The sequence below is a fragment of the Orycteropus afer genome, unplaced genomic scaffold, assembly GCF_000298275.1.
Source record: "Orycteropus afer afer isolate SDZICR_OR568_19922 unplaced genomic scaffold, OryAfe1.0 scaffold00004, whole genome shotgun sequence".
NCBI lineage: Eukaryota > Metazoa > Chordata > Mammalia > Tubulidentata > Orycteropodidae > Orycteropus > Orycteropus afer.
In genome coordinates this window covers 689,877-707,941 of record NW_006921591.1, presented here as the reverse complement: position 1 = coordinate 707,941, position 18,065 = coordinate 689,877, and the positions used below count along the sequence as shown (strand labels likewise).

The 18,065-nt window shown below is 41.4% G+C and overlaps 1 protein-coding gene across 1 annotated transcript in view; it reads left to right on the top strand.

Moving 5' to 3' along the window:
* The window catches only part of MGAT5 (alpha-1,6-mannosylglycoprotein 6-beta-N-acetylglucosaminyltransferase), a 381,222-nt gene that overhangs the window by 330,228 nt on the left and 32,929 nt on the right, over positions 1–18,065 (top strand). Inside the window, exon 12 of the mRNA XM_007937586.2 lies at positions 9,960–10,106. Within this exon, the coding sequence (XP_007935777.1) occupies positions 9,960–10,106 (147 nt within the window). The remainder of the gene's footprint in view (positions 1–9,959; positions 10,107–18,065) is intronic.

The window sequence follows — 18,065 nt, the reverse complement described above, 5'->3', positions numbered from 1 at the left end:
TAACAGTAGTATTAACAGATCTTCCTTGTTGGCTTGTGGACATTATTCTATCACTGACAGCATTGTACTTCAGGACAGATCTTGAAATGTTCTTTTTGATGATAAATGCAATGCTATTCCTTTTCCATTTGTCATTCCCGGTTATAGACCGTATGATTGCCCAATTCAAATAGGCCAATACCAGTCGATTTCAGCTCACTAATGCCTGGGATATTGATTTTTTATGCCCTCCATTTCATTTTTGTCAACTTCCAATTTTCCTAGATTCATACTTCATACATTCCATGTTCTAATTATTAATGAATGTTTTCACCTGTTTCTTCTCATTTTGAGTTGTGCCCCATCAGCAAACGGAGGTCCCAGAAGCTTTGTTGCATCTATGTCATTAAGGTCAGTTCTTCCTCAGTTGTGTTTTGAGTGCCTTCCAACCTGACGGGCTCATCTTCCAGCAGTATTTCACTGTTTATTCATCAGGTTCTCAGTGGCTGGTTTTTTTTCAGAAGTGGATATGACTATATCCTTCTTCCTGGTCTTTCTTTGTCTGGAAGCTCTGCTGAAACCTGTCCACTATAGGTGACCCTAATGGTATTTGAAATACCTGTGGCATAGCTTCCAGCATCACAGCAACACACAGTACCACAAAATGACAGATAATGTGCTGGTCTATAGGATTTTCTTTTCTGTTTTGCATTCTATTGTGGTTTGGGTGAAAGTTTACAGAGCAAATTAGTTTTCCACACAATAATTTTATACATACTTTGTTTCAGAACACTAGCTGCAATCCCCTCATACAATAGCACTCTTTGCACTTCCTCCCTGGGTTCCCTGTTTTCATTCATCCTTCCTCTTGTACCTTCATGCCTTCTGAAGTTTGTTTTGGGGCAAATGCTGCTCTCTTGGTGTCATATGGTTGATTGTTCTGAGAAATAGTCTTGTGGGTTCCACTAATCTCTATCAAACCAGTAAGTGTTGTTGGTGTTGGTGTTGGTGTTGGTGTTGGTGTTGTTGTTTTGCCATCGAGTCGGACCCGACTCATAGCGACCCCTCCTTGGGTTGTCGAGGCAGTATCACTACGGAAGTGTGGTCTCTTTAAATATTGAATTTTATTCTACATTTTTATTCTACATTTTTCTCCCACTCTGTCTCGGGCCTGTTGTGATCCCAGTCAGAGCAGTCGGCAGTGGTAGCCAGGCACTATGTAGTTTGGGTTTGAGGCTAGTGGAGGCTGGGATTTGTGTGGCCCATTAGTCCTTTGGACTAATTGTTTCCTTCTGTCTTTGATTTTCTTCACCATTCTTTGCTCCAGATGGAGAGAGATCAATAGTTGCATCTTTGATGGCCGTTCACAAGCTTTTAAGATCCTAGTCTCATCTTACCATAGTAGGATGTAGAACACTGTCTTTGTGAATTGTGTTATGCTAATTTATCTAGATGTCCCCCAAGACTATGTCTTAAACTTCCCAGTCCAGAGATTCAGTCTTTCAGGGTGTTTGATTATGGCTAAGAAGTTTTCATAACTTTGCCCCTGTATGCTCTATTGTATACATAGATTTATTTGCAGCACATACAGATATGTATATAGAAAGACCCTCTGCCAAACCTATACATAGGATTTTCAATTGCTAATGTTTCAGGAATAGATCACCAAGCCTTTCTTTAAAGGTGCCTGTAAGTGGACTCAAATCTCCAACCTTTTGGTTAGCACCTGAACACATTAACCATTAACAATAATGATGGCAACAATAAAACCTCACCATAATGCTCTGAAAAACCAAACCAAACTCACTGCCATCTAGTCGATTCCAACTCATAGTGACCTCCATTGGTGATCTATGGAACTCGATCTCCCCATCTTCCTTTAGCAGAGTGGCTGATGGATTTGAACCGCTGACTTTCTGATTAGCAGTCAAGTGCTTTATTCACTACACCACCAGAGCTCCTTATAATGCTCTAAGTGGAGTAAAAAAAATTGTGTTGTGTAAAATGTTGCATTGCAAATTACAAAGTTAATGAAATGGCTGGGATGAGTCTGCTGTGGAGGACAGGAACCAATTGTCAGTCTCAATTTAATATACTTAATACATTTGTGTAACTGTGATACACATTGCCATGAAAATAACAGCTATTTTCTCTACCCCTATACCATGTGCCAGACCTTGTGCTAAATCCTTTCTGTGAATTATCTCTTTTAATCACAAAAGTCGTTTGAGCTTGATATCATTGTTGTTGTTGTTGTTATGTGCCGTCGAGTCGGCCCCGACTCATAGCGACCCCTTCTTGGGTTTCCGAGGCAGTATCACTACGGAAGTAGGATTGCCCAACCTTCCTTCCGAGGAGTGGCTGGTGGATTTGAACCGCCAGCCGTCTGGTTAGCAGGCAAGTGTCTTAGCCACTATGCTACCAGAGCTCCCTTGATATCATTATAAACCCATTTTAGTGACATGGAGGTTGAGTCTTGGGTAGTGAGTAAGCTGTACATGGTGCTGGCTCACTGCTGGGAGCCATGGGGTCACCTTGCTTTGAAATCTGGGTGAGAGACACATGACCAGGAATTAGCTCCTCCAAGGACATGATGTTTGAGCTGAATTTTAATGACGTTTCCAACTTAAAATTTATCCAAATTTTCTCCTACTTCCCCATTTCCCCCCTCCCTCCCTTCAAGATAGTGAATTTACAATGCAAAATCTGTCATATGATTTTGTATTGGGGCTTTCCAATGACTGAATCACTGGAACTTTTGTTCTTGGTATGATTGTTTTGTTTTGCTTCTGTAAGGGCATTTGGATGACTGGGCACCATCAGGGAGTCAACCCCAGGCAGCTGCTTTCCAGGAAGTGCTCTGTGGTGTAGCAGCTCGCCCTGAAAACTTTGAACACTTAAGCATGCTTGACAAGTGTCTTTGTCTCCTTAGCCCTTCCATCTCTTTACAAGAGTTTTCAGGTAGTGTGAGTGAGGGGCTAGTGGAGCCTGAGAGAATACACAAGCAACATGTATGGGAGAAAATTTGGCTCCTGTGGTTCCTTCCAATGGCCTCAGGTACATAGGAGAAGACAGGTGGCTGGAGAGGGATCCTTTGGGCTGCATGAAATCTTCATGTATCAGAAATAAACTGTGTTAGCCATACTCAGCCATTTTATTGGTTCTTTTCAAAGATATAAAAGGGATACATGGTACCAAGAATATAATGATTCTCAGTTATTATATGAATACTATATTCCAGTCACATTATATAAACAGGTGAGGCTTAGCAATGAAATATAACTATGGGACTGGCCTTTCCACGCAGCAGCCACTGTCAACCACGTCACCTCTCTCTTCCAATGGTCTTTCCCTTTTTTGAGAGTTCTGAGTCAAAGTGTCAACCACACATCAGCAGTGTTCGTGCCCTGGAGTGACACAGCCAGTAGTCCACACCAGAGTCCAAGGAGACAAAGAGAGTTTAATTAGGAGGTGCACCACTGAAAGACAAATGAGGTCTTAATGACTCCAAAGTCATCTGCTCTGTCGAGTGTTTTCAAAGAGAGGTTCTTATACTAGATAAGGAGAGGGATACAGCACATATACAAAGTAATTAATGTTTCTTCAAAATCAGATAAAACAATAGATGATTAGCAGAGGATGTCCTCTGTAGATTTCTGATATGCCATGTGAGGCTTCTTACATCTTGGAGATGGCACCATTGCTTACTGTCATCAAAGTCCAAATGTCCAGTCACAAGACCCATCAGTGTTTGCTGCCATAAGTGGTCACATGTTACAGGATGCAGCCAGAACTGATGGTTATCTTTCAGAGGACAATAAGTTAATAAATAGCATAGGGATGAGACTAAAGTCAAGATGGACTCTTATTCTAACAATATGGAGCCAGGCCTAACAAAGCAAAAATCTTTATCCTCACAAAGGTATTTTGAAAAACAGTGAGCTCTAATAAATACACATGCAGGTGCTAAACATGGTGTAAAAACTACAATGCGTGCACACCTAAACTTCAGGTAAATGATACAAAGTCATGTACATGAAGCAGTATTAAGAATCTGAGTTAGAATTTGAACTAGTTTATTGAACATTTACTAAATGCCAAACCCTGAAATGCATACTTTCTGTAAAATAGTCTCATTTAAACCTCACAGCATCCCGATGAAGTGAAGCATTATTATTTCCCCCATTTTATAGCTAACAAGACCAAGATTTAGAGAGTTTGTGTTACCTCAAGGATCCCTGGTGCACAGTGGTTAAAGCATTCAGCTGTGAACCTACATGTTACTAGTTTAAACCTACCAGTCACTCTGCAGGAGAAAGATGTGATAGTCTGATTCCATAAAGATTACAGGTGTGGAGGCCCTATGGGGCAAGTCTACTCTGTCTTATAGGGTCTCTCTAAATCTGAATTGACTCTGCAAGGGAATTGATTTGATTTGGTGTGGTATCTTGACTAAGGTCCCATAGGTAGAGAGAATAGATTACCTGTGGGCCTCAGATAATCCGTAGAGAGAGGCATCCAACAATTTGACACAGTTACAGAAAGAGTAAATGATGGAGTCAGAATTTGAACCTTGGTATCTTTGATCCCAGAGCCTGTGCTGGTTACTTTCAGCCAATAATCATTGCATTAGATAAGGTAAGGTTGATTCATTGCCCAACCTCCCTCCTGAGGCACCCCACCAACTTAGTTAATTAAAACTAATCAGAGGACTGCAGGATGCCCAAAGCCTGTAGTGGAGAAGAAAGCTATGTGCTTCTGGATCCTAAGCCAGGGCTGACAGCAAGTGGGATGGAGATGACCTTGGAGCAGCACTTGGAGGACACAATGAAGAATCTGTCATTATTAGAGTCCTGTACCATGCAACTGTGTCTGATGAGCATGTTGGGGTGCTATCTGTTCTAGCCCAGCAAGCAACTAAGCTAACCTCTAACCCAACTGATGTTTGTATGGTATGTCTAGAATTAGGTAACAGGAACATTGTGGTCCAGAAGATTTTGATAGTGTACAAAATGGCCTATCATAAGGACACAAGCCTATCATGTTAACTATCTTATAGAAGTATTAAAGTTCCAGTAGTTAGGCCATTCATTTAATGTGCATTGAGCTCTTTTTTTTAACATTTTATTGTGATTTGGGTGAAAGTTTGCAGAGTAAGTTGGTTTCCCATTAAAAAGTTGATACATTGATTGTTTTGTGACATTGGTTGCAATCTCCTCAGTGTGTCAGCACTCTCCCCACTTCTACCCTAGGTTCCCCGTTTCCATTTGCCCAGCTTCCCTGCCCCTTCCTGCCTTCTGAATTTTGCTTTGGGGCAGGTGCTGCCCCTTTGGTCTTGTACTATTGCGTGTTCTGAGGAGCATGCCTCTCAAGAGTGTTACTGTTCACTTTGCAGTCCTCCCTATTTGGCTGTTGGGTGATTTCTGGAAGTTGGTTTAGTTCTAGGTTCAGTGGGTGTCTAAGGGCCTTTGTCTCAAGAGTTCCACAAGTCTCTATCAAACCAGTAGGTCTCTTTTTTTATGAATTTGAATTTTGTTCTGCATTTTTCTCTTAGTCTATGCAGGACCTTCTTTGTGATCTGGATCAGGGGAGTCAATAGTGGTAGCTGGGCACTGTCTAGTTCTTTTGGTCTCAGGCTTGTGGAGGGTGGGGTTCATGTGATCCACTGGTCTGAACTTTGAACTAATTATTTCCTTGAGTCTTTGGTTTTCTTCACTGTTCTTTGCTCCAGACAAGAGGCAAGTTGTGTCTTGGATGGCCACTTGCAAGCTTTCAGGACATTGGGCATTTTTCTATTTATTTTAGAGTAAGCTGCTTTTTTGGTACTCTATGAACTAACCTATCAAAATATTGGTAAGAAAGGATCATGTTTTGAAGCAGCATGTCCAGGTTACTTTGTATATAGAATTTTATTATATTCAATAAATCTGGTTGGAGAAAAAAACCTAATCAGAGAAGTATGTAATGAGTATGTGTCTCCCTTTTTAAATTGTGCTTGATGATCCTCATCGAGAGTAGCTAAAAATTGACCAAACCTATAAAGTCTTGCTAAGAACTACTTTTATTACATGTTAACTGCTCCCCTTCAGAGTTTGAAAACAAGTCCATTTATCCTTTCACATGGAGTAGCAATCTGAGTGGTTTTATCAAACTCTTGTCCATGTGATGAAGTGCTCTGGTGGTGAAGTGCCTAAGGCATTTGACTAGGTAACTAGAAGGCTAGTGGTTCAAACTCACCAGCCACTCCTTGGAAGGAAGATTGGGCAATCTACTTCCATAGAAATACCGCCTTGGAAACCCAAGGAGGGGTCCCTATGAGTTGAATCGACTAGACAGCAGTTAAGTTTAGTTTTTAGTTTGTCCATGTGTAGAAATGTTCTATTCCTATACCACAAGTAAAATGTGTGTCACATCATCCATTCTCTCTTGCTTAGTGTTAGTTCATCTGGAATATCCTCATTAAATTCTGGGCTCTGAAGGCCATCCGAAAACCAAACCAAACTCACTGCCATTGAGTCAATTCTGACTCATAGCGACCCTCATTGGGTTTCCAAAGCTGTAAATCTTTACAGAAGTAGATTGCCCTATCTTCCTTCCGCAGAGAGACTGGTGGGTTTGAACTGCTGACCTAGGTTAGCAGCCCAAATGCCTTATCTACTATGTCACCAGAGGTCCTTTCTGAAGTCCATACAGAGTATAAATAAAATATGCCATTTTCTCCTGAAGCATTAAAACTAAGCACTTGATTGCATTCTTGCAGTGTGTGTCTTGCCTCTACGTGAAGGAAATCTGTAAGTAGGAAGAATGATGGGGAACGTGGGGAGTTAGGGGAAAAGCAATGTACCATGGTTAAGGTACCATGTGAGACAAAATCATAAGCACGTGGAAGGTTCCAGAATGCCTTTTGGTGGTGATGAGCTCTATCTGCTTACCCTGTTGTCATTCAAACCTCAAATGTGCTATTTGACCTTAACGCATCTGCTCTATTATAATGTCACAGGTAATGAGTATACAGGAAGAAAGAAAAAAAAAAATGTTGCTCATTGACTGAAATGACAAAAAAAAACACCAAAAACTGTTATTTTGATGTTTCCAAGTAATGCATTTCCTGCAATACTAATTAGTGTGATGAGAAAACTCATTGCCAAGAAATTGTGTGGTATTTGCTTAAGCTTCATTCTAAAATTGTGAGGCTTTGGAGAGTTAGCCCAAGTGTTTATTTTATGCACACTGAGATAGTCCAGTGCCAGCGGAGCAGAAGAGATGGTGCAAATTGTTATTCAGATATAATTAAACCTAGGTCGCATTCAAGTCCATTAAGCAACAGCCTCCAATCCTTTTAATTAATGGGTTCAAATTGGTTGGTCTGAAGGAACTAATTAAATTTTTTCCCAAGATTTTCTATTTAAATAAAACTATTGTGCTTCTTTCATTTCCTCCAGAACTCTTCTTTGCAATTTGGAGTTAATGAAGGTATCAGTGCTTCATGGCAGGCCCTTATTTTCAGAGGTCTGGAAGAAGTGTGACCTCCAAGTCTCTGGTAAAACCTGCCAAGAGACCCTATCTGCATCTTCTAGCACCTTTCTTCTCAGAGTCAAAAAGATCTGGCAGCCCTGTGATTTCATATATCCAACTATGGTCTGATAGACCGTGTTTGCATGGTTTTCCCCTCGAGAGCCAGAACATCCTCCCCAAAGTCTAATAGGGAGGGCAGATTACAGGGTTTTGGGTAGCTTCAAGAAAGACAACCCTGGAGTCTCCATATTCAATGAAGTTAGAATCTTGGGGCTTGGGCTTTCCACTGTTTCCTTCCATTTTGTCTATCACTGTCAGGTACTTCTCCCCAAACCTGAGCCACACAAACACCCTATACACCCAAGTTCTTACCAGCATCTCACTCTGTGAACCATATAATGAGATCGAGGAGCAGGAACCTCCAATTGGTAGTAGAGATCACTCATATATCAAGCAGCTTCCAGGCTCTTACTACCATGTTTCCTGCCAACCCCCCTTCCTGGTCTCCAGTACAAATTAAACCCAGGGACAGTCCCTGAGAGGCACAAATCATTAAGCACTTGGCTACTAACTGAAATGTGGGCAGTTCAAAATCTACCCAGAGGCCGCTCTGAAGAAAGGCTTTGCGGTCTGCTTCCAAAAGATCATAGCCAGTGGAAACTCTTTGGAGCACAGTTCTACTCTGTCACATGTGGGGTCTCCGTGAGTTGGAGGGAGCTGTATGGCAGCTGGTTTGTTTGTTTTTTATGGTTAGCCGAGTCCCTGGATGGTGCAATAAGTTAATGTACTCAGTTGCTAACTGTAAGGTTAGGGGTTCGAGTCTACCTCGAGGTGCCTCAGAAGACAAGCTTGGACATCTACTTCTGAAAAACCAGCCATCTGAACTTACAAAACAAAGTTCTGCTGTAACACGCGTGGGGTCGCCATGAGTCAGAATTGACTTGACAGTGACTAGTTAGCAGTGGGAGCTCTGTCCTCAGACCTTTGTCCCCACTCCACCCCCCATGGAATTTTCTGATAGTGAAGCCAGGGATCTCAAGATTTAAAGGAAATGAAAGGTTATTCCTCAAAAAAGCAAAAAAGTTGTGCAATTTGTGGAAAAGAGCATATAACTATGGCATGTGGAATCTGCAGAAAACCTGAGATTCTAGTTTCTTAGACCAGAAAAAGTTCTACAGGGTCTGCATTATTTTAAAATGTCAAACGGAAGCCATCCTCAGTGTTCAGCATACAGTTTTAGTGTCCAGCATACATTCTGCATCTTAGGGGGTTGCCCAGGTAACCCAGTAGTTTGGACTCAGTGCTCTCCAGCAGAACCAATCTAAATAATCATTCAGTTAACACAGTTGTGAAGGCAGGAGTGCTAAGGACAGGGCCTGGAAAGGAGAATCGAGCATACAGCCATAACTAGTTCAGCAATATCCTTCACTCCCAAGGCCTGGCTGTGGGGGTGAGTGTTCCTCGGCATGAGGGCAGGAGTCAACGATGTCCTGGGACCACTTCTTGATCACTTTTTGTGCCCATGGGAGACTGGAGCACTTTCAGTGGGAGAACAAATATATCACCAAGCCCAAACTTGGATCCAGCTCATCAATAACCCATCAATAGCCCTAAGTGGTGTAAAAAATCCCCATGGTGAGGAAATGCAGTAAGGCATATCTGGGAGGTGTTACTTGATTTTGGACCCAGGAATTGGTGCCACTGAATTGCAGCCAGTCCCTCTTTGTCATAGCTGATGGCAACTAAGGAATTGCAGTGTGTTTTTGCTGCCATCTCTTGGCTGCTGTGGGGAAATGGTTGGGCTGTTGCCGGAGAGAGAAGCAGCAGCCTTGGTGACTGAAAGCTCGGTGCCCTCTCCCCCCATTAAAAGAAAATAAAAACTAAGATGTTGGTGTTCCCTAGTGAAAACCCCATTACGTAAACCTGTGTTTACTGACCTACCATCATTTTAAAGCAGTTTTATTTGAACTGTAATCAGACCACCAAGTGACCTCTCTGTCCCTCTGCCCAGCGTTCACTGAAAGAGCTTGTTGTTCCTGTTAGCTCAGTGAAGAAACCTTCTGTTTGGTTAAGCAAGTGTTTTTCCAGTCATGTCTCCTGGAGAGTTACAGAAAGATTATTGTTGGGTCTTAGTTTTTGTTGCGTTTTTGCTTGTTTGTTTGCTTCTTTCTTTCTTTCAATGCTCCATCCTCCCCTGCTCCTTTTCCACCCTCCTAACACTTTACTTTTCTAGCAGAGCAGAAGAAGATAAATGAGCTGAGGGGCTTTGGGGGCCCTTTAAGAGTCCCTAGTTATATTTTTCACTTTGTTGCAAGCAGACTTTTTTGCCTCACCTGCAAGGCGCTGGGTACTTTCCAGAATCTCTGAGACTTACACATGAATAGACCATGAACATAGCCCCCAATGAGCCAGGATGCCACTTCTGACCGGTATGTTTACCTATTGTGTGTTTTCCTGTCTTACAGTTGTTTGTCGGACTTGGGTTCCCTTACGAGGGCCCAGCTCCCCTGGAAGCCATTGCAAATGGGTGTGCATTTCTGAATCCCAAGTTCAACCCACCTAAAAGCAGCAAAAACACAGATTTTTTCATTGGGAAGCCAACTCTGAGAGAGGTAAGTATCTATCAGAATCATTCTATTTTCAACAATACTAACAATAGCTACTTGTTCAGTGCTAGGATTTAAAACTTCTTAGCCTTGGGTAGTAGGCATTATTAACTACATTTATAATGAACTTATATGGATTGTGTCTGGAGGGGCCAATACTGAGGCTCATACAGGTAAAGTGACTTGATGACTTCACCTAGCTGGTTAGTGGCAGAGCCAGGATTGGATTCGAATCTACTTCTGCCTCACTGCAGAGTGAATGATCCTGTTAGTCTACAACAGCTCTATCATCATGTGGTCAAAGACATCTCTAGCCTTCTTATGTCAGCTGAACTCTGATTTGCTGAATATTTGGAGTTAAGGAAATAAGGAAATCAACTGATTAACAGATATTTGTGGAGGATTTATTGCCTGGGCTGAGCTATGGGGAGTGAAAAATAGGCTGTCGATCTTCAAAGAGGAGACAAGCCTTGAGAGACAAGACAGCTCATGGGTGACTAAAGTAACGTGCCTGGAGTTCCAGCACACCAACTGCAGGCACCCATCCCAAGAAGTAGTCATCACTCAAGCCATCTCAGAAGGCTTATTTGAAATTGGCTTCAGAGATGATCTTAAACTGCCAGTGGCATCACAATTGAAGGCAGTTGAGTTTGGTTTGGGGTAATAAATGTCATTCAGATCCAAGTGTGAGTGGTCAGGCTGGTGTGTCTGTATCTGATTAAAAACAGGTGTGTACACAAAACCCTAAAAGTAGTTTTCTTACTTCTATGTCGTTAGTGGCTCTGCAGGCTGCTGATGAGAGAGATGCCTCTAAGTGTCTGGAGTCTTTGTTCTTCAGGGCCTTCTACTGGGGAATTACCCTGATGGGCATCCCTCCACAACAGGAAGGCTTAAATGCACTGTTTTTAAAGCATACAGTTTAGAGTTCTGCTACTTTTAAGCCTGAATCGGTTCCCTTGACCCACTCCTTCATGGGTACATAGAATGTGTTTTCAATTATTATTCTTTATTGAGTACTCGGAGCTCTTGCCAATCCATAGAAATGATTATTTTGAGAGTTGTTTTCTCTGACTCACCCTTCCTACCATTGATGAAATGGTCACAGGAGATGGAGAAAAATCAACAAGATCCATAGATTATCCTCAAAAAGATTAACCTGAAGCCCAGATAACCTCTGACAGGTGTTAACTGGATGTGTTTGCTTGCTTGCCTGCCTTTTCCCTCTGCCAACATAACAATTTTGAGTCCTACATTTTGGGGCAGTTCGTTCATTTATTACTCAGTGATACTTATTATGAACCTGTGTGTCAGGTACTATACAATGCACTGAGGGCATGAAGATCAAGAACATTCCAACACTGTTATTAAAGAGCTTATTCTTTGGAAAGGTTCAATGAGACGCTCTCCAACAGTCAAAATCACAATTTAGAGATCTGTACATTAGCATAAAGGAGTTCTGATGGCATAGTGGTTAAAGAATTTGGCTGTTAACCGTAAGTTCAATGGTATGAACCTAATAGTCACTCCATGGGAGAAAGATGAAACAGTCAGCTTCCATAAAGATTTACAGCCTTGGAAACCCTGTGCAGGAGTTCTACTCTGTCCAAAAAGAAAGGGTCACTGTGAATTGCAATGAACTTGATGACAGTGGGTTTGGTTTTTTTAGGTTACATTCGCATAGGGCTGACATATGTGAAACTTTGGAGTTCTGGGAGAAAAATATGGACTAGGTTTTAATTTAGGTGTAGGAAATCTCTGAACTTTGACTTCTGCACCCATAATATATATTATAATGTTCCATGTTTTTTTTTTCTTTTTTCACCATTTTGGAATAATTTTAGACTTACCAAAAAGTTCCAGAAATGTACAGAAAGTTCTGATATATCCTTCATTCACCTTCCCCTGACATTAACAAAGAAATTAACATTGAGCCAATACTGTTAGCTAAACTACAGACTTCATCAGTTTTTCTGCTAATGTCCTTTTTTATCCCATAGGCTCCAGTCTGTGGAAGTTCCTTAGTTTTTCCTTATCATTGATGACCTTGACACTTTTGCAGAGTAAACCAGAACACCAAACTCACTGCCATCGAGTGGATTCTGACTCATAGCAATCCCCATTGGGTTTCTAAGGCAGTAAATCTTTACAGAAATAGATCACCTAGTCTTCCTTCCGTGGAGCGGTTGGTGGGTTTGAACCACCAGTTTGCAGAGAGCTAATCAGTATTTTTGTAGACTCTCTCAATGGCAGTTTGTCTCATATGTTCTCATGATTAGATTGAAGTTATACATTTTGGCCAGAATACCTCAGGAGTCATATGCCTTCTCACTGTATGTATCTGGGGATAATACATGATACCACTATGTCTTATTACTAATGATATTAGCCTTCATCACTTGGTTAAGTTGGTGTGTTCCACATTTCTCCACTGTCTATTTTGAAGGAAACACTTTGAAACTACGTAAATATTCTGTTTCTCCACACACTTTTGCCCGTTTATTTTACACATATAAGTGGATTTCTCATGCAACGATTATTGCTGTGGTGTTCTGATGGTGATTTTCTGTTTCTCACATCAGGATTTTATTTAAATGTATGCAAAGCAAAGAAACTCATCTCTATTCTTATATAGTGTCTATATGCAAACCTTTGGAAAATAATTAGTCAAAAGTTATCATAGACTACACTTAAGTTGGCAACTGGCACCTTTTTTTATTGTGATAAATATGTATGTAAGAAGACATTTGCCATTATCAGCACTGTTCCTTCATATGTACAGAGCAGTGACACTGTGTTCATCATGTTGTACGACCATCACCATTATCCATTTCCAGATTTTTTTCATCACCTTTAACAGAAGCTCAGTGTTCCTTCAGCAATGAGCACCCTTTCCCCTCTCCCTCCTATTTACCCAACTCAGGAAAAAAAAAAACCTCACTGCCATAGAGTCAATTCAGACTCATAGCAACCCCCACTGGGTTTCCAAGGCTGTAAATCTTTATGGAAGCAGACTGCGTCATCTTTTTTTCTGTGGAGCAGCTGGTGAGTTTAAACCACTGACCTTCTGGCTGGAAGCCAAATGTCTTAGCCACAACACCACCAGAGCTCCTTTCTACTTGCCCCTGGTAACCACTAATCAACTTTAGGCTCGACACACTTGAATTGACACCTTTTTTTAATTGATAATGCTAAGGATTTTGATGGTACTTTACTGTGACTGAGCATTTTTTCCTGAAAATAATTTAGGACACTCTTAAATACAATCTAACCAATGCCTAGTGAATGATACACTCTTAGATAAATCAGATCCTCCAGTGTGAAGCTTTTAAGAAAAATATATTCACTGTTATCTATCAGTTGTCATTATTTAGTGATTTCCTTTTTATTGAGGTCATTCAGGTTTTTTACTCTTGGGGGATAAAAGAGAACATGCATTGGAGCTGCTTCTGGGCATTTGCCTCTCCTGTCTGTTCAGATGACCCATCTGTCCTTAAATGATACTCTAGTCAGAATTACAGTGTGGGATCCTGTCAACAGTTACTCAGCAAGTGACCTCACGTAGATGATTCCATCAGTCCTGGGCTGCCCCAGGAGGGCCAGGATGCAGGAAGGCAATGGACACATGTTTATTGTGTCCCTCTGAGTCCATGGTCCTTGTCTCTGCATTGGGAGAACTTAACAGAACAAGTTCCTGTTTTCCAGGAGCTCAGAATCTGTTGTAGAAGAGTGATCAGTCAGATCTGTAATCAATGGAAGTACAAAAAAATACTAAATGAATTAAGGAGGGGAATTACCTTGGAGTTAAGCTAAGGAGAATATGCTAGGTTAACTAAGAAGGGCTTGGTGGAAGAGCTGCCTTTAAAGGAAAAAGGAGGCAACAGAGTTTCAAGTATGAGGGGCATGAATGTTGAGTTGGAGGAACACCCCTAAGAAGGTCAGTTTACCTCACATCGGAAGGCTGGTTCCATCTGCTGTCCATCTCCCTCTCTGCTGGAGACAGTGAAGAGAGATGACTGGTAGACAGGGCCACACAACCGTGAGTAGTTGCTAGCTGCTGTTGAGGCAGCCCCCAACCCTTGGTGACCCCATGCACAATGGAATTAAATGCTGCCCAGTCTTGTGCCATCCCCATGATCAGTGGCACATCGTATCCCTGTGATCCAGAGGGTTTTCACTGGCTGATTTTCAGAAGTAGATCACCAGGCCTTTCTTCCAAGTCCATCTTAGTCTAGAAGCTCCTCCGAAGCCTGTTAAGCATCAGAGCAACACATAAGCCTCCACTGAGAGACAAGTGGTAGCTACATATGAGGTGCATTGGTCAGGAATCAAACCTGGGTATCCTACGTGAAAGGCAAAAGTTCTACCACTGAAATACCACTGCCCCCAGAGCTTTACGAGTGGTTAGTAAACTTGTTCTCGCACAGCTAAGTGAGCTACCCTCCTCTGCTCTTTTAGCCACAAAGTCCCCCAGCCAAAGGCATTTTTTGTTAGAAAGTGCTGTCAACAATTCTACACATTTTTAATGGTCATATTCCCTAGAAAATATTTTTTTTTCCTCATCGGGTAGAAAAATTTCAACCGAAGTATGTTTAATTACAAACTTGTTTTTTGTGCCAACACAAATTGTTTTAGTGAAGCTGCAGTTTTGCTCCATATAAAGTGCATGTATATCTCTTCTTTGCCCTCATTTGAAGAAAAGAAGAGGAAGTCTAGATTTCTAAATATGAGCTTAGCAGCATATTTTTGCAGTAGACCGGTTTTTAAAACCACAACCTATATTCAAAAGGGAAGAAGTTCCATAATGCCTTAACTAGTGTGTTTTTTCAAGTTATAATATAAATTAATATATGTAATATAAATTGGATTTTTATCTTTATATTGGGGAGCATATTGGTATGTTCTTGATCACTATTCTGGCATTTTGTAAACCATTAGAAATTCTCTGGCTTCAGTTTTTGTTTATCCCATAAAGAGAACTCAGGTCCTCCTTAGAGATTTAATAGCAGCTCTGAAGTAATGTCTCATATTTAATAAGATTTTCATTACTTTTACAAACTCTACTTTAGTAAATTTACTGATTGATATACGATGAAGTAGCTCAGATCAGACGGTTCTCGATAAATTAACAAGGAGGAATGTAACATTCAGAGGGGGAATAATGAATCACAAAATGCCTTACTCATAAAATTAAGTAACCTCAATAAATGCAAATGAATAAAATGATAATGACATAGCACCATTGTATTTTGCAAGTGCTTAGGGCAACTTTGTAAATAAGCAGGGATCTAAAATGGGGAGGGGAGAGAGACTGCTCATATGCAAATGGTAAGTGGTGACTTGATGACAACTTCCATTTACCTTGATTCCATTGTAAGGACTAACTAATTTGTTCTCAAGCCTCCAAAGAGTAAATGATGTGTCTTTTTGCTCATCTTCAGAAGAGGTTTACTGCAGGCATAAATTCAACCCTGAGACTTTTCAAGTCAGCAGGTTTTAAGAGAGTGATTAAAATAAGGCTAGTGTTTACCTTGGGCATTTTTTGGTCTTTGTCTTAAGAAGTCAATACCATGCTTTAAGATGGTCATCTTCCTTCCTGTCTAAAGCTGCTAAATTCTTAGATTTGAATATAACTCTACTACTTTTCTGGCTGTGTAGTCTTGGGGAACTATAAACCCCTCTGGATCTTGGGATCTCCTTGATACACAGTGCCCCCAGTGCTCTATGTGCAGTTGATTAGTTAGCACAATACTCGACCTAGCCCAGAGCTTCATCAATATATATTGAATCCAAAATATGTGCCAAGAGAACAAAAATAGAAGCTTTTTCCAGCTCCATGGGCCTGCAGACTCTAGCTTCCATCACTGACCAGAGCAGAAGTGAGTGTGTGCCAGGAGACTGGGGACTAAACAGACTGATGGGGATGCCTCTGGGCAGGTGATCAACAGGGAGGCAGGAGCAAAGGCTAAGATAACCTGCAGATGTAGGCCACAGAAACCCGTGGGTGGTTGCCAGCAAAGACTCAGAACTGGGGCCCAGTGATTTGTGCTCTGGGTTCCACCCTAAATAGTAGAAGCACATCGTTGATTTGGCAGGATACAAAGAACGGTGGCTAAGAGCCAAAAGGAGAAGTGCCAGTTAAATCCTCCAGCCCTCTGAGTTTATTGGAGTGAAAGATAGAAGAGAGCTGGCTTTCCCTTAAAAGCAAGGACCCTCCACCCTACCAGACCCCAAACTAGTTGCCATCAAGTCAATTCTGACTATCAGTTGTTGTTGTTATTAGATACCATTGAGTTGGCTAGGACTCATAGCGACCCTATATACAACAGAACAAAACATTCCCTGGTCCTGTGCCAGCCTCATAATCCTTGCTATACCTGAGCCCATCATTGCAGCCACTGTGTCAGTCTATCTCATTGTGGGCCTTCCCCTTTTTCATTGACCCTTCACTTTACCAAGCAAGTATCCTTCTCCAGACTGTCTGGGTAGACTCAAATCTCCAACCTTTCAGTTAACAGCCATGTACCTTAACTGTTTGCACCACCCAGGGACTTTGTTATCAGACCCCCCACCTCCCTTTTCTAACAAAGAGATTATGATATCTACTTTTTCTCTCCTGAAATGAAATTCATAAATAATATAACCTGCTTACATATGTAATTCTGAAAAAGTAAACATTCCCTAACCCTAATGTAAAGGAGACTGCTAAAGGGGCAGGGAGGCAGCATCTTCTGACCTCCTCTAACTCCACAAGAGGACAGAATCAGCATCAGCAGCCCAAGACCTGTTCTTATGAGGCCAGACATGCCGCCACCCTCCAGCCCTCTTACTAACCTTGACACCAACTGTCCCTCCCATGGAACCCATCACCTCTGCTGGGTTCAATAATTCACTGCAATGGCCACACAGAACTCACAGATTATGGGGTTTATTAGGGAAGCAACTGGCTACAATTCAAGTTCAGGAATGTGCTCAGTCTCTCTCAGATGTGCCAGCCGCCTCTCTCAGTAGCACATCTCTCTCAGTAGCACATCTCTCTCAGCAGCATGTCTTTCTCAGCCAGCAGTCAGAGAGATTCCTTCTGCCTCTACGATGGCTCCTTTTGAGCCTGGCAGAGTGGCCAAAACCAACCAATCCCAAAATCAAGAGTTCTACACACGTAAGAGAGAGCAAACTTCCCAGAAGATTACTTCATGCTGCTTCAACAGAAATATCCCAGGTGGATAACTAACAATCAGGTACTCAGTTGCTCACAACAAAGTGAGAGTTACAAAGACTATGGCTAGAAAAGCTATACCATGTAATTTACTACACCACAGAGACATAAAAGTAAAATAGTTTATAATAAAGTTAACACATATTTCAGTAAGTATATACTCAAGAACTATACTAGACTAGACTCAAGAGCAATACTGTGGCATCATTCCTCCTTAAGATGAGAAAGTTTGTATTTAAGCAGAATAAAACCTTCAGCTGAATGTGATCAACCTTTTTTCCTTTATACTTGACATTGTGAAATAGGAGCTAAATAAAAAAAAAAACACATACACCTGCATGCATCTACACACAAACGCACCATATAATTGTCATTAATGTGATAGCTACAAATATAGACTGATTTGAGTGTGTTTTTCTAGAGTTCCAGATCTCATGAGTAGCATTGACTTTGCTCCCATGATTTCTCCAAAATGGTAATGGTTTACTGATGAAGTTCCAAATAAAACAAGAATTAAACATCCCTTGATTTCCACAGTAATTACGTTCCTGGGAAATTCAGTGTATATTAAAACTGTACCAAAGGGTTATATTTTATAAGCTCACATGAAAGCCCAGTGGGGCTCTGAAAGTTTTTGAGAAGTGGACAATTCTTCCTTGTGCAGGACTGTCCCACATACAGTGAAGCATCCTACATCCATGGGCCCCACCCATGGGTAAAGGCAGCACGTCCCCCAGTCATGGTGATAAACA